We start from the raw sequence: 16,932 nt of genomic DNA, 5'->3' as shown, positions 1-16,932 counted from the left end.
GGGGGGGTAGCAGGGTGATCTATGGTGAGGGGGAGGTAGTAGGTTGAGATATGGTGGGGTTAGCAGGGTGAGGTATGGTGGGGGGTAGCAGGGTGATCTATGGTGGGGGGTAGCAGGGTGATCTATGGTGGGGGGGTAGCAGGGTGATTTATGGTGGGGGGGGGTAGTAGGGTGAGGTATGGTGGGGGGTAGCAGGGTGAGGTATCTTGAGGGGGTAGCAGGGTGAGTTATCTTGGGGGGTAGCAGGGTGAGGTATAGTGGGGGGGGTAGCAGGGTGAGGTATGGGGGGATACCAGGGTGAGTTATCTTGGGGGGTAGCAGGGTGAGGTATGGTGGGGGGGTAGCAGGGTGAGTTATCTTGGGGGGTAGCAGGGTGAGGTATGGTGGAGGGGTAGCAGGGTGAGGTATGGGGGGATCGCAGGGTGAGTTATCTTGGGGAGTAGCAGGGTGAGGTATGGTGGGGGGGTAGCAGGGTGAGTTATCTTGGGGGGTAGCAGGGTGAGGTATGGTGGAGGGGTAGCAGGGTGAGGTATGGGGGGATCGCAGGGTGAGTTATCTTGGGGAGTAGCAGGGTGAGGTATGGTGGGGGGGTAGCAGGGTGAGGTATGGTGGGGGGGAGGTAGTAGGGTGAGGTATGGTGGGGGGTAGCAGGGTGATTTATGGTGCGGGGTAGCAGGGTGATTTATGGTGCGGGGTAGCAGGTTGATTTATGGTGGGGGGGTAGCAGGGTGAGGTATGGTGGGGAGGTAGTAGGGTTTTTTATGGTACGTGGTAGCAGGGTGATCTATGGTGGGGGGGTAGCATGGTGATCTATGGTGGGGGGTAGCAGGGTGATTTATGGTGGGGGGGGGGTAGCAGGGTGATCTATGGTGGGGGGGTAGCAGGGTGATCTAGGGTGAGGGGGAGGTAGTAGGGTGAGATATGGTGGGGGGTAGCAGGGTGAGGTATGGTGGGGGGTAGCAGGGTGATCTATGGTGGGGGGTAGCAGGGTGATCTATGGTGGGGGGTAGCAGGGTGATTTATGGTGGGGGGGGGGGTAGTAGGGTGAGGTATGTTGAGGGGGTAGCAGGGTGAGTTATCTTGGGGGGTAGCAGGGTGAGGTATAGTGGGGGGGTAGCAGGGCGAGGTATGGTGGGGGGGAGGTAGTAGGGTGAGGTATGGTGGGGGGTAGCAGGGTGATTTATGGTGCGGGGTAGCAGGGTGATTTATGGTGCGGGGTAGCAGGTTGATTTATGGTGAGGTATGGTAGTAGGGTTTTTTATGGTACGTGGTAGCAGGGTGATCTATGGTGGGGGGGTAGCAGGGTGATCTATGGTGGGGGGTAGCAGGGTGATTTATGGTGGGGGGGGTAGCAGGGTGATCTATGGTGGGGGGGTAGCAGGGTGATCTATGGTGAGGGGGAGGTAGTAGGGTGAGATATGGTGGGGGGTAGCAGGGTGAGGTATGGTGGGGGGTAGCAGGGTGATCTATGGTGGGGGGTAGCAGGGTGATCTATGGTGGGGGGTAGCAGGGTGATTTATGGTGGGAGGGGAGGTAGTAGGGTGAGGTATGTTGAGGGGGTAGCAGGGTGAGTTATCTTGGGGGGTAGCAGGGTGAGGTATAGTGGGGGGGTAGCAGGGTGAGGTATGGGGGGATACCAGGGTGAGTTATCTTGGGGGGTAGCAGGGTGAGTTATGGTGGGGGGGTAGCAGGGTGAGTTATCTTGGGGGGTAGCAGGGTGAGGTATGGTGGAGGGGTAGCAGGGTGAGGTATGGGGGGATCGCAGGGTGAGTCATTTTGGGGAGTAGCAGGGTGAGGTATGGTGGGGGTAGCAGGGTGAGGTATGGTGGCGGTAGCATGGTGAGGTATGGTGGGGGGTAGCAGGGTGAGCTATGGTGAGGGGAAGCAGGCTGAGGTATGGGGGGATAGCAGGGTGAGGTATGGTGAGGGGTAGCAGGGTGAGGTATGGGGGATAGCAGGGTAAGGTATGGGGGGGTAGCAGGGTGAGTTATCTTGGGGGGTAGCAGGGTGAGGTATGGTGGGGGTAGCAGGGTGAGGTATGGGGGGGTAGCAGGGTGAGGTATCTTGGGGGGTAGCAGGGTGAGGTATGGTGGGGGGGTAGCAGGGTGAGGTATGGGGGGTAGCAGGGTGAGGTATGGTATGGGTAGCAGGGTGAGGTATGGTGAGGGATAGCAAGGTGAGGTATGGGGGGTAGCAGGGTGAGTTATCTTGGGGGGTAGTAGGGTGAGTTATCTTGGGGGGTAGCAGGGTGAGTCATCTTGGGGGGTAGCATGGTGAGGTATGATGGGGTGGTAGCAGGGTGAGTTATCTTGGGGGGTAGCAGGGTGAGGTATGGTGGGGGGTAGCAGGGTGAGGTATGGGGGGATAGCAGGGTGAGTTATCTTGGGGGTAGCAGGGTGAGGTATCTTGGGGGGTAGCAGGGTGAGGTATGGTGGGTGGGTATCAGGGTGAGGTATGGTGGGGGGTAGCAGGGTGATCTATGGTGGGGGGTAGCAGGGTGATCTATGGTGGGGAGGTAGTAGGGTTTTTTATGGAACGTGGTAGCTGGGTGATCTATGGTGGGGGGGTAGCAGGGTGATCTATGGTGGGGGGTAGCAGGGTGATTTATGGTGGGGGGGGTAGCAGGGTGATCTATGGTGGGGGGGTAGCAGGGTGATCTATGGTGAGGGGGAGGTAGTAGGGTGAGATATGGTGGGGGGTAGCAGGGTGAGGTATGGTGGGGGGTAGCAGGGTGATCTATGGTGGGGGGTAGCAGGGTGATCTATGGTGGGGGGGGGTAGTAGGGTGAGGTATGGTGGGGGGTAGCAGGGTGAGTTATCTTGGGGGGTAGCAGGGTGAGGTATAGTGGGGGGGTAGCAGGGTGAGGTATGGGGGGATACCAGGGTGAGTTATCTTGGGGGGTAGCAGGGTGAGGTATGGTGGGGGGGTAGCAGGGTGAGTTATCTTGGGGGGTAGCAGGGTGAGGTATGGTGGAGGGGTAGCAGGGTGAGGTATGGGGGGATCGCAGGGTGAGTTATCTTGGGGAGTAGCAGGGTGAGGTATGGTGGGGGTAGCAGGGTGAGGTATGGTGGGGGTAGCATGGTGATCTATGGTGGGGGGTAGCAGGGTGAGCTATGGTGAGGGGAAGCAGGGTGAGGTATGGGGGGATAGCAGGGTGAGGTATGGTGAGGGGTAGCAGGGTGAGGTATGGGGGGATGGCAGGGTGAGGTATGGTGAGGGGTAGCAGGGTGAGGTATGGGGGGTAGCAGGGTGAGGTATGGGGTGGTAGCAGGGTGAGTTATCTTGGGGGGTAGCAGGGTGAGGTATGGTGGGGGGTAGCAGGGTGAGGTATGGGGGGGTAGCAGGGTGAGGTATGGTAGGGGGTAGCAGAGTGATCTATGGTGGGGGGTAGCAGGGTGATCTATGGTGGGGGGGTAGCAGGGTGAGGTATGGTGGGGGGTAGCAGGGTGAGGTATCTTGAGGGTGTAGCAGGGTGAGTTATCTTGGGGGGTAGCAGGGTGAGGTATAGTGGGGGGGGTAGCAGGGTGAGGTATGGGGGATACCAGGGTGAGTTATCTTGGGGGGTAGCAGGGTGAGGTATGGTGGAGGGGTAGCAGGGTGAGGTATGGGGGGATCGCAGGGTGAGTTATCTTGGGGAGTAGCAGGGTGAGGTATGGTGGGGGGGGTAGCAGGGTGAGGTATGGTGGGGGGGAGGTAGTAGGGTGAGGTATGGTGGGGGGTAGCAGGGTGATTTATGGTGCGGGGTAGCAGGGTGATTTATGGTGCGGGGTAGCAGGTTGATTTATGGTGGGGGGGTAGCAGGGTGAGGTATGGTGGGGAGGTAGTAGGGTTTTTTTATGGTACGTGGTAGCTGGGTGATCTATGGTGGGGGGGTAGCAGGGTGATCTATGGTGGGGGGTAGCAGGGTGATTTATGGTGGGGGGGGGGGGGGGTAGCAGGGTGATCTATGGTGGGGGGGTAGCAGGGTGATCTATGGTGAGGGGGAGGTAGTAGGGTGAGATATGGTGGGGGGTAGCAGGGTGAGGTATGGTGGGGGGTAGCAGGGTGATCTATGGTGGGTGGTAGCAGGGTGATCTATGGTGGGGGGGGGGTAGTAGGGTGAGGTATGGTGGGGGGTAGCAGGGTGAGGTATGTTGAGGGGGTAGCAGGGTGAGTTATCTTGGGGGGTAGCAGGGTGAGTTATCTTGGGGGGTAGCAGGGTGAGGTATGGTGGGGGGGTAGCAGGGTGAGTTATCTTGGGGGGTAGCAGGGTGAGGTATGGTGGAGGGGTAGCAGGGTGAGGTATGGGGGGATCGCAGGGTGAGTTATCTTGGGGAGTAGCAGGGTGAGGTATGGTGGGGGTAGCAGGGTGAGGTATGGTGGGGGTAGCATGGTGAGGTATGGTGGGGGGTAGCAGGGTGAGCTATGGTGAGGGGAAGCAGGGTGAGGTATGGGGGGATAGCAGGGTGAGGTATGGTGAGGGGTAGCAGGGTGAGGTATGGGGGGATAGCAGGGTGAGGTATGGTGAGGGGTAGCAGGGTGAGGTATGGGGGGTAGCAGGGTGAGGTATGGGGGGGTAGCAGGGTGAGTTATCTTGGGGGGTAGCAGGGTGAGGTATGGTGGGGGGTAGCAGGGTGAGGTATGGGGGTTAGCAGGGTGAGGTATGGTGGGGGGTAGCAGAGTGATCTATGGTGGGGGGTAGCAGGGTGATCTATGGTGGGGGGGTAGCAGGGTGAGGTATGGTGGGGGGTAGCAGGGTGAGGTATCTTGAGGGTGTAGCAGGGTGAGTTATCTTGGGGGGTAGCAGGGTGAGGTATAGTGGGGGGGGTAGCAGGGTGAGGTATGGGGGATACCAGGGTGAGTTATCTTGGGGGGTAGCAGGGTGAGGTATGGTGGAGGGGTAGCAGGGTGAGGTATGGGGGGATCGCAGGGTGAGTTATCTTGGGGAGTAGCAGGGTGAGGTATGGTGGGGGGTAGCAGGGTGAGGTATGGTGGGGGGGAGGTAGTAGGGTGAGGTATGGTGGGGGGTAGCAGGGTGATTTATGGTGCGGGGTAGCAGGGTGATTTATGGTGCGGGGTAGCAGGTTGATTTATGGTGGGGGGGTAGCAGGGTGAGGTATGGTGGGGAGGTAGTAGGGTTTTTTATGGTACGTGGTAGCAGGGTGATCTATGGTGGGGGGTAGCAGGGTGATCTATGGTGGGGGGTAGCAGGGTGATTTATGGTGGGGGGGGGTAGCAGGTTGATCTATGGTGGGGGGTAGCAGGGTGATCTATGGTGAGGGGGAGGTAGTAGGGTGAGATATGGTGGGGGGTAGCAGGGTGATCTATGGTGGGGGGTAGCAGGGTGATTTATGGTGGGGGGGAGGTAGTAGGGTGAGGTATGGTGGGGGGTAGCAGGGTGAGGTATCTTGAGGGGGTAGCAGGGTGAGTTATGTTGGGGGGTAGCAGGGTGAGGTATAGTGGGGGGGTAGCAGGGTGATGTATGGGGGGATAACAGGGTGAGTTATCTTGGGGGGTAGCAGGGTGAGGTATGGTGGGGGGGTAGCAGGGTGAGTTATCTTGGGGGGTAGCAGGGTGAGGTATGGTGGAGGGGTAGCAGGGTGAGGTATGGGGGATCGCAGGGTGAGTTATCTTGGGGAGTAGCAGGGTGAGGTATGGTGGGGGTAGCAGGGTGAGGTATGGTGGGGGTAGCATGCTGAGGTATGGTGGTGGGTAGCAGGGTGAGCTATGGTGAGGGGAAGCAGGGTGAGGTATGGGGGAATAGCAGGGTGAGGTATGGTGAGGGGTAGCAGGGTGAGGTATGGGGGTAGCAGGGTGAGGTATGGGGGGGTAGCAGGGTGAGTTATCTTGGGGGGTAGCAGGGTGAGGTATGGTGGGGGTAGCAGGGTGAGGTATGGGGGGTAGCAGGGTGAGGTATCTTGGGGGGTAGCAGGGTGAGGTATGGTGGGGGGGTAGCAGGGTGAGGTATGGGGGGGTAGCAGGGTGAGGTATGGTGAGGGTAGCAGGGTGAGGTATGGTGAGGGATAGCAGGGTGAGGTATGGTGAGGGATAGCAGGGTGAGGTATGGGGGGTAGCAGGGTGAGGTATGGGGGGTAGCAGGGTGAGTTATCTTGGGGGGTAGTAGGGTGAGTTATCTTGGGGGGTAGCAGGGTGAGTCATCTTGGGGGGTAGCAGGGTGAGGTATGATGGGGGGGTAGCAGGGTGAGTTATCTTGGGGGGTAGCAGGGTGAGGTATGGTGGGGGGTAGCAGGGTGAGGTATGGGGGGATAGCAGGGTGAGTTATCTTGGGGGTAGCAGGGTGAGGTATCTTGGGGGGTAGCAGGGTGAGTTATGGTGGGGGGGTAGCAGGGTGAGGTATGGGGGGATGGCAGGGTGAGTTATCTTGGGGAGTAGCAGGGTGAGGTATGGTGGGGGTAGCAGGGTGAGGTATGGTGGGGGTAGCATGGTGAGGTATGGTGGGGGGTAGCAGGGTGAGCTATGGTGAGGGGAAGCAGGGTGAGGTATGGGGGGATAGCAGGGTGAGGTATGGTGAGGGGTAGCAGGGTGAGGTATGGGGGGATAGCAGGGTGAGGTATGGTGAGGGGTAGCAGGGTGAGGTATGGGGGGTAGCAGGGTGAGGTATGGGGGGGTAGCAGGGTGAGTTATCTTGGGGGGTAGCAGGGTGAGGTATGGTGGGGGGTAGCAGGGTGAGGTATGGGGGGGTAGCAGGGTGAGGTATGGTGGGGGGTAGCAGAGTGATCTATGGTGGGGGGTAGCAGGGTGATCTATGGTGGGGGGGTAGCAGGGTGAGGTATCTTGAGGGTGTAGCAGGGTGAGTTCTCTTGGGGGGTAGCAGGGTGAGGTATAGTGGGGGGGGGGGTAGCAGGGTGAGGTATGGGGGATACCAGGGTGAGTTATCTTGGGGAGTAGCAGGGTGAGGTATGGTGGGGGGGTAACAGGGTGAGGTATGGTGGGGGGGAGGTAGTAGGGTGAGGTATGGTGGGGGGTAGCAGGGTGATTTATGGTGCGGGGTAGCAGGGTGATTTATGGTGCGGGGTAGCAGGTTGATTTATGGTGGGGGGGTAGCAGGGTGAGGTATGGTGGGGAGGTAGTAGGGTTTTTTATGGTACGTGGTAGCAGGGTGATCTATGGTGGGGGGTAGCAGGGTGATCTATGGTGGGGGGTAGCAGGGTGATTTATGGTGGAGGGGGGGGTAGCAGGGTGATCTATGGTGGGGGGGTAGCAGGGTGATCTATGGTGAGGGGGAGGTAGTAGGGTGAGATATGGTGGGGGGTAGCAGGGTGATCTATGGTGGGGGGTAGCAGGGTGATCTATGGTGGGGGGTAGCAGGGTGATTTATGGTGGGGGGGAGGTAGTAGGGTGAGGTATGGTGGGGGGTAGCAGGGTGAGGTATCTTGAGGGGGTAGCAGGGTGAGTTATCTTGGGGGGTAGCAGGGTGAGGTATAGTGGGGGGGTAGCAGGGTGATGTATTGGGGGATACCAGGGTGAGTTATCTTGGGGGGTAGCAGGGTGAGGTATGGTGGGGGGGTAGCAGGGTGAGTTATCTTGGGGGGTAGCAGGGTGAGGTATGGTGGAGGGTTAGCAGGGTGAGGTATGGGGGGATCGCAGGGTGAGTTATCTTGGGGAGTAGCAGGGTGAGGTATGGTGGGGGTAGCAGGGTGAGGTATGGTGGGGGTAGCATGGTGAGGTATGGTGGTGGGTAGCAGGGTGAGTTATGGTGAGGGGAAGCAGGGTGAGGTATGGGGGGATAGCAGGGTGAGGTATGGTGAGGGGTAGCAGGGTGAGGTATGGGGGGGTAGCAGGGTGAGGTATCTTGGGGGGTAGCAGGGTGAGGTATGGTGGGGGGGTAGCAGGGTGAGGTATGGGGGGGTAGCAGGGTGAGGTATGGTGAGGGTAGCAGGGTGAGGTATGGTGAGGGATATTAGGGTGAGGTATGGGGGGTAGCAGGGTGAGGTATGGGGGGTAGCAGGGTGAGTTATCTTGGGGGGTAGTAGGGTGAGTTATCTTGGGGGGTAGCAGGGTGAGTCATCTTGGGGGGTAGCAGGGTGAGGTATGATGGGGGGGTAGCAGGGTGAGTTATCTTGGGGGGTAGCAGGGTGAGGTATGGTGGGGGGTAGCAGGGTGAGGTATCTTGGGGGTAGCAGGGTGAGGTATCTTGGGGGGTAGCAGGGTGAGGTATGGTGGGTGGGTATCAGGTTGAGGTAGGGGGGATAGCAGGGTGAGTTATCTTGGGAGGTAGCAGGGTGAGTTATGGTGGGGGGGTAGCAGGGTGAGGTATGGGGGGATAGCAGGGTGAGTTATCTTGGGGGGTAGCAGGGTGAGGTATGGTAGGGGGGTAGCAGGGTTAGGTATGGTTGATAGCAGGGTGAGTTATCTTGGGGGGTAGCAGGGTGAGGTATGGTGGGGGGGTAGCAGTGTGAGGTATGGGGGGATAGCAGGGTGAGTTATCTTGGGGGGTAGCAGGGTGACGTATCTTGGGGGGTAGCAGGGTGAGGTATGGTGGGGTAGCAGGGTGAGGTATTTTGGGGGGTAGCATAACTCACCCTGTTTCTGTGCACAAAGTGAAGTTTATACAGAAATGCTTTGTCGAGATCGGTGTGGAAGAACTTGACTGGCTCTGACCCCAACTCAACAAGCAAGGCCTCATCGCCCGACCTCACTAATACTCTTCTGGCTGAATAATAAACAGCAATGTTCTAACAACTAGTGGAAAGCCTTCCCAGAAGAGTGGAGGTTGTTATCATAGCAAAGGGTGGTCCTTCTCCATTTTAATGAGCATGATTCTGGAATCAGATGTTGGACAAGCAGGTGTCCACATACTTTTGGCCATATGGTGAATCTGACTCTATGAATGTGTTTGTGGATCAAATCAAATCAAATTTATTTATATAGCCCTTCGTACATCAGCTGATATCTCAAAGTGCTGTACAGAAACCCAGCCTAAAACCCCAAACAGCAAGCAATGCAGGTGTAGAAGCACGGTGGCTAGGAAAAACTCCCTAGAAAGGCCAAAACCTAGGAAGAAACCTAGAGAGGAACCAGGCTATGTGGGGTGGCCAGTCCTCTTCTGGCTGTGCCGGGTGGAGATTATAACAGAACATGGCCAAGATGTTCAAATGTTCATAAATGACCAGCATGGTCGAATAATAATAAGGCAGAACAGTTGAAACTGGAGCAGCAGCACGGTCAGGTGGACTGGGGACAGCAAGGATTCATCATGTCAGGTAGTCCTAGGGCATGGTCCTAGGGCTCAGGTCAGGATAATCTGACTCTATGAATGTGTTTGTGGATAATCTAACTGTGTGTGTGTGTGTGTGTGTGTGTGGGTGTGTTTGCAGGATGGGCATGGAGGCTCTGGTAGAGTCGTATGGGTTGTGGCGTCCTTCTCTCAGAAGCCTGATGTTTGAAGACATCCCTGGAATGAAACAAGGTGATGAATTTTATGTTAGAAGTACAAGTTTGTTACATTATTGTTACAACATCTTTCTGAGTTAATGATACTGGTGTCTCTAACCCCTGTCTGTCTATAATGATACTGGTGTCTCTAACCCCCTGTCTGTCTATAATGATACTGGTGTCTCTAACCCCCTGTCTGTCTATAATGATACTGGTGTCTCTAACCCCTGTCTGTCTATAATGATACTGGTGTCTCTAACCCCCTGTCTGTCTATAATGATACTGGTGTCTCTAACCCCCTGTCTGTCTATAATGATACTGGTGTCTCTAACACCTGTCTGTCTATAATGATACTGGTGTCTCTAACCCCTGTCTGTCTATAATGATACTGGTGTCTCTAACCCCCTGTCTGTCTATAATGATACTGGTGGCACTAACCCCCTGTCTGTCTATAATGATACTGGTGTCTCTAACCTCTGTCTATAATGATACTGGTGTCTCTAAACCCCTGTCTGTCTATAATGATACTTGTGTCTCTAACAGGGGGTTAGAGACACAAGTATCATTATAGACAGACAGGGGTTTAGAGACACCAGTATCATTATAGACAGAGGTTAGAGACACCAGTATCATTATAGACAGACAGGGGGTTAGTGCCACCAGTCTGTCTGTCTATAATGATACTGGTGTCTCTAACCCCTGTCTGTCTATAATGATACTGGTGTCTCTAACCCCTGTCTGTCTATAATGATACTGGTGTCTCTAACCCCTGTCTGTCTATAATGATACTGGTGTCTCTAACCCCCTGTCTGTCTATAATGATACTGGTGTCTCTAACCCCCTGTGTATCTATAATGATACTGGTGTCTCTAACCCCTGTCTGTCTATAATGATACTGGTGTCTCTAACCCCTGTCTGTCTATAATGATACTGGTGTCTCTAACCCCTGTCTATAATGATACTGGTGTCTCTAACCCCTGTCTGTCTATAATGATACTGGTGTCTCTAACCCCTGTCTGTCTATAATGATACTGGTGTCTCTAACCCCTGTCTGTCTATAATGATACTGGTGTCTCTAACCCCCTGTCTGTCTATAATGATACTGGGGTCTCTAACCCCCTGTCTGTCTATAATGATACTGGTGTCTCTGTAACGGTTTTCTTTATGAGAAGGAGAGTCGGACCAAAATGCGGCGTGTAGATTACGATCCATGTTTATTGTGACTATAGCAACACGAATCTAAATACAAACAGTGCAAAATAATAAATGTAATGAAAACCGAAACAGCCTAAACTGGTGCAAACTAACATAGACAGGACAGGAACAATCACCCACAAACACACAGTGAAACCCAGGCTACCTAAATATGGTTCCCAATCAGAGACAATGACGAACACCTGCCTCTGATTGAGAACCATATCAGGCCGAACATAGAACTAGACAAACTAGACATGTAACATAGAATGCCCACTCAGATCACACCCTGACCAATCAAAACATAGAAAATACAAAGTAAACTATGGTCAGGGCGTGACAGTACCCCCCCTCCCAAGGTGCGGACTCCGGCCGCAAAACCTGAACCTATAGGGGAGGGTCTGGGTGGGCATCTGTCCGCGGTGGCGGCTCTGGCGCTGGACGTGGACCCCACTCCATGACAGTTTTAATCCCCCTCCTAAACGTCCCTAAATAGGTTACCCACCACAATGATAACATGGGACAGAGGGACAGCTCGGGACAGAGGTAACTCGGGACAGATGGGTAGCTCAGCACTGAGAGGAAGCTCAGCACTGAGAAGAAGCTCAGCACTGAGAGGAAGCCCAGGCAGGTAGTAGAAACTACCAGAACCTGGCTGGCTGGCGGTTTCAGCAGATCCTGGTCGACTAGCAGATCTGGAAGAATCTGGTCGACTGGCGGATCTGGGAGAATCTGGTCGACTGGCGGATCTGGGAGAATCTGGTCGACTGGCGGATCTGGGAGAATCTGGTCGACTGGCGGATCTGGGAGAATCTGGTCGACTGGCGGATCTGGGAGAATCTGGTCGACTGGCGGATCTGGGAGAATCTGGTCGACTGGCAGATCTGAGAGAGTCTGGTCGACTGGCAGATCTGGAAGAGTCAGGTCGACTGGCAGATCTGGAAGAGTCTGGTCGACTGGCAGATCTGGAAGAGTCTGGTCGACTGGCAGATCTGGAAGAGTCTGGTCGACTGGCAGATCTGGAAGAGTCTGGACGACTGGCAGATCTGGAAGAGTCTGGACGACTGGCAGATCTGGAAGAGTCTGGACGACTGGCAGATCTGGAAGAGTCTGGACGACTGGCAGATCTGGAAGAGTCTGGTCAACTGGCAGATCTGGAAGAGTCTGGTCGACTGGCAGATCTGGGAGAGTCTGGTCGACTGGCAGCTCTGACTGCTCCATGCTGACTGGCTGCTCCATGATGACTGGCAGCTCTGGCTGCTCCATGCTGACTGGCTGCTCCATGCTGACTGGCAGCTCTGGCTGCTCCATGCTGACTGGCTGCTCCATGCTGACTGGCAGCTCTGGCTGCTCCATGCTGACTGGCTGCTCTGGCTGCTCCATGCTGACTGGCTGCTCCATGCTGACTGGCTGCTCCATGCTGACTGGCGGCCCTGGCTGCTCCATGCTGACTGGCGGCCCTGGCTGCTCCATGCTGACTGGCGGCCCTGGCTGCTCCATGCTGACTGGCTGCTCCATGCTGACTGGCAGCTCTGGCTGCTCCATACTGACTGGCTGCTCTGGCTGCTCCATGCTGACTGGCTGCTCCATGCTGACTGGCGGCCCTGGCTGCTCCATGCTGACTGGCGGCCCTGGCTGCTCCATGCTGACTGGCGGCCCTGGCTGCTCCATACTGACTGGCGGCCCTGGCTGCTCCATGCTAACTGGCAGCTCTGGCGGCTCCTTGCAGACTGGCAGCTTTGGCGGCATCCTGCAGACAGGCAGCTCTGGCGGCTCCTTGCAGACTGGCAGCTCCTTGCAGACTGGCAGCTCTATGCAGACTGGCAGCTCCTTGCAGACTGGCAGCTCCTTGCAGACTGGCAGCTCCTTGCAGACTGGCAGCTCCTTGCTAACTGGCAGCTCTATGCTAACTGGCAGCTCTATGCTAACTGGCAGCTCTATGCTAACTGGCAGCTCTATGCTAACTGGCAGCTCTATGCTAACTGGCAGTTCTGAACAGGCGGGAGACTCCGGCAGCGCTGTAGAGAAGGAAGGCTCTAACAGCGCTAAACAGGCGGGAGACTCAGACAACGCTGGAGAGGAGGAGGGCTCCGACAGCGCTGGACAGGCGAGGCGCACTGTAGGCCTGATGCGTGGTGCTGGCACTGGTGGTACTGGGCCGAGGACACGCACAGGAAGCCTGGTGCGGGGAGCTGCTACCGGAGGACTGGGGTGTGGAGGTGGTACTGGAAAAACCGGACCGTGCAGGCGCACTGGAGCTCTTGAGCACCGAGCCTGCCCAACCTTACCTGGTTGAATGCTCACGGTCGCCCTGCCAGTGCGGCGAGGTGGAATAGCCCGCACTGGACTATGCAGGCGAACCGGAGACACCGAGCGCAAGGCTGGTGCCATGTAAACCGGCCCAAGGAGACGCACTGGGGACCAGCTGCGTAGAGCCGGCTTCATGGCATTAGGCTCGACGCTCAATCTAGCCCGGCAGACACGCGGAGCTGGAATATACCGCACCGGGCTATGCACCCGCACTGGAGACACCGTGCGCACCACTGCATAACACGGTGCCTGTCCGGTCTCTCTAGCCCCCCGGTAAGCACAGGGAGTCTGCCCAGGTCTCCTACCTGGCATAGCCATACTCCCTGTTAGCCCCCCCCCAATACATTTTTGGGGCTGCCTCTCAAGCTTCCATCCGCGTCGCCGAGCTGCCTTCTCATACCAGCGCCTCTCTGCTTTCACCGCCTCCATTCTACGGTAACCTTCCTCGCACTGCTCCAGCGAATCCCAGGCGGGCTCCGGCACTCACCCTGGGTCGGCCGCCCACCTGTCGATCTCCTCCCAAGTAGTATACTCCAGACTGTACTCCTCCTTGGGCTGTTCCTGTTGTTTCTTCTCCCGCTGCACCTTAGTGCGGCTACACTCCCCTGGTTTAGCCCAGGGTCCTCTCCCGTCGAGGATTTCCTCCCATGTCCAGAAATCCTTATTGCGCTTCTCCTCGCGCTGCTCCTGCCTGTTGACACGCTGCTTGGTCCGTTGGTGGTGGGTGATTCTGTAACGGTTTTCTTTATGAGAAGGAGAGTCGGACCAAAATGCGGCGTGTAGATTACGATCCATGTTTATTGTGACTATAGCAACACGAATCTAAATACAAACAGTGCAAAATAATAAATGTAATGAAAACCGAAACAGCCTAAACTGGTGCAAACTAACATAGACAGGACAGGAACAATCACCCACAAACACACAGTGAAACCCAGGCTACCTAAATATGGTTCCCAATCAGAGACAATGATGAACACCTGCCTCTGATTGAGAACCATATCAGGCCGAACATAGAACTAGACAAACTAGACATGTAACATAGAATGCCCACTCAGATCACACCCTGACCAATCAAAACATAGAAAATACAAAGTAAACTATGGTCAGGGCGTGACAGTCTCTAACCCCCTGTCTGTCTATAATGATACTGGTGTCTCTAACCCCTGTCTATCTATAATGATACTGGTGTCTCTAACCCCTGTCTGTCTATAATGATACTGGTGTCTCTAACCCCCTGTCTGTCTATAATGATACTGGTGTCTCTAACCCCCTGTCTGTCTATAATGATACTGGTGTCTCTAACCCCCTGTCTGTCTATAATGATACTGGTGTCTCTAACCCCCTGTCTATCTATGATGATACTGGTGTCTCTAACCCCTGTCTGTCTATAATGATACTGGTGTCTCTAACCCCCTGTCTGTCTATAATGATACTGGTGGCACTAACCCCTGTCTGTCTATAATGATACTGGTGTCTCTAACCCCCTGTCTGTCTATAATGATACTGGTGTCTCTAACCCCCTGTCTATATATGATGATACTGGTGTCTCTAATCCCCTGTCTGCCTATAATGATACTGGTGTCTCTAACCCCCTGTCTGTCTATAATGATACTGGTGTCTCTAACCCCCTGTCTGTCTATAATGATACTGGTGTCTCTAACCCCCTGTCTATATATGATGATACTGGTGTCTCTAATCCCCTGTCTGTCTATAATGATACTGGTGTCTCTAACCCCCTGTCTGTCTATAATGATACTGGTGTCTCTAATCCCCTGTCTGTCTATAATGATACTGGTGTCTCTAACCCCTGTCTGTCTATAATGATACTGGTGTCTCTAACCCCCTGTTTGTCTATAATGATACTGGTGTCTCTAACCCCCTGTCTGTCTATAATGATACTGGTGTCTCTAACCCCCTGTCTATCTATGATGATACTGGTGTCTCTAACCCCTGTCTGTCTATAATGATACTGGTGGCACTAACCCCCTGTCTGTCTAGAATGATACTGGTGTCTCTATCCCCCTGTCTATAATGATACTGGTGTCTCTAACCCCCTGTCTGTCTATAATGATACTGGTGTCTCTAACTACTGTCTGTCTATAATGATACTGGTGTCTCTAACTCTCTGTCTGTCTATAATGATACTGGCGTCTCTAACCCCCTGTCTATCTATGATGATACTGGTGTCTCTAACCCCTGTCTGTCTATAATGATACTGGTGGCACTAACCCCCTGTCTGTCTATAATGATACTGGTGTCTCTAACCCCTGTCTATAATGATACTGGTGTCTCTAACCCCTGTCAGTCTATAATGATACTGGTGTCTCTAACCCCCTGTCTGTCTATAATGATACTGGTGGCACTAACCCCCTGTCTGTCTAGAATTATACTGGTGTCTCTAACCCCCTCTCTGTCTATAATGATACTGGTAGCACTAACCCCCTGTCTGTCTAGAATGATACTGGTGTCTCTAACACCCTGTCTGTCTATAATGATACTGGTGTCTCTAACCCCTGTCTGTCTATAATGATACTGGTGTCTCTAACCCCCTGTCTGTCTATAATGATACTGGTGTCTCTAACCCCTGTCTGTCTATAATGATACTGGTGTCTCTAACCACTGTCTGTCTATAATGATACTGGTGTCTCTAACCCCCTGTCTGTCTATAATGATACTGGTGTCTCTAACCCCTGTCTGTCTATAATGATACTGCTGTCTCTAACCTCCTGTCTGTCTATAAAAATACTGGTGTCTCTAACCCCTGTCTGTCTATAATGATACTGGTGTCTCTAACCACTGTCTGTCTATAATGATACTGGTGTCTCTAACCCCTGTCTGTCTATAATGATACTGGTGTCTCTAACCACTGTCTGTCTATAATGATACTGGTGTCTCTAACCCCCTGTCTGTCTATAATGATACTGGTGTCTCTAACCACTGTCTGTCTCCCTGCAGGAGTCCCAGGGTCGCATGGAGTCCCATCTCAACTGCTCTCCTCTTCTCCTTGCTCCTCCCCATTCAAGGTGTGCCCTCATTCTCCCCTGGACTACACCTGCAGCCGACCAACACACACACACACACACCCCCTCCATCACTACGGCAACCCCGCTTCCTCCTTCCCCCTTCCTGTGGTGCGAAGACCGTCAGCTTATGACCGTGAAGTATTCTGCTCCATGTCTCCGCCCCCCTCTCAGATTGGCTACCTGCATCCTCCACCCCGCCAGGGCTACTGTAGTATCTGCCTCCATTCCCCCCACTACGGTCTCTACGGTTACTCCAACCCCCACACTAGCATCGCAGCCAACCCAGACAAGATGGCGGTTTCTTGTGCTGCTGTGGCCAATCAGAACCCTTTCCTTGGCTCCTCCCCCAGTGGAACCCTGACGGACAGTCTGTGCACGCTCAATGGAGACCAGCAGGCCAACTTCCTTTTTGACTCTCGGACGCTGGGATTGTCTGTGAGCCCGTCAGGGGGAGGGGCTTCACAGGTCACCGCCCACATGACCTGAGACACGCTTCTAAACCCTGACCCCCAAGGTTGCTATGGCAACAGGCTGCTGCTCCGTGGAGAGGGTGTGGTGTGTAATCACCAGCCAATGAGGATTGATTAGACATCTCACAGTCCAATGGGGAGAGAGAGAGAGCTGGTTTGTGTTAAAGAGAGAGAAATAGAGAACTCCACTGACTAATGGGACAATTTTATTAGGTACCTGTTGTTGTTATTGTTGTTGTTTTTTCTAAGCATCTCATTAAAGGAATAAATGGACTGGGACACTACAAGATACTGAAACATCTGGTGTGAACAATTCTGGAGACAGGAGTCTGTTATGCACAGAGACAGAGAGACAGAGAGACATACTCCAGTTATACACAGAGACAGAGAGACAGACTCCAGTTATAAACAGAGACAGAGAGACAGACTCCAGTTATAAACAGAGACAGAGAGACAGACTCCAGTTATAAACAGAGACAGAGAGACAGAGAGACAGACTCCAGTTATACACAGAGACAGAGAGACAGACTCCAGTTATAAACAGAGACAGAGACAGA

The 16,932-nt window shown here is 54.5% G+C and overlaps 1 protein-coding gene and 1 non-coding gene across 2 annotated transcripts in view; both read left to right on the top strand.

Moving 5' to 3' along the window:
- The window catches only part of LOC110503213 (T-box transcription factor TBX18), a 42,064-nt gene extending 25,410 nt beyond the window's left edge, over positions 1 to 16,654 (top strand). The window contains exons 7-8 of the mRNA XM_036973648.2: positions 9,318 to 9,409; positions 15,838 to 16,654. Of these exons, the coding sequence (XP_036829543.2) occupies positions 9,318 to 9,409; positions 15,838 to 16,391 (646 nt within the window). The 3' untranslated portion in view covers positions 16,392 to 16,654. The remainder of the gene's footprint in view (positions 1 to 9,317; positions 9,410 to 15,837) is intronic.
- On the top strand, positions 9,823 to 9,997 carry LOC149984197 (small nucleolar RNA snR190). The gene has a single exon (XR_016495671.1). It is a non-coding gene; the product is annotated as a small nucleolar RNA snR190 (small nucleolar RNA).
- Positions 16,655 to 16,932: the final 278 nt, after the last annotated feature.

Source organism: Oncorhynchus mykiss, chromosome 4, assembly GCF_057628025.1.
Source record: "Oncorhynchus mykiss isolate SJ-2025 chromosome 4, ASM5762802v1, whole genome shotgun sequence".
Taxonomy (NCBI): Eukaryota; Metazoa; Chordata; class Actinopteri; order Salmoniformes; family Salmonidae; genus Oncorhynchus; species Oncorhynchus mykiss.
Note: the sequence above shows the minus strand (reverse complement) of the source record. Positions and strands in the feature narration are given on the sequence as shown.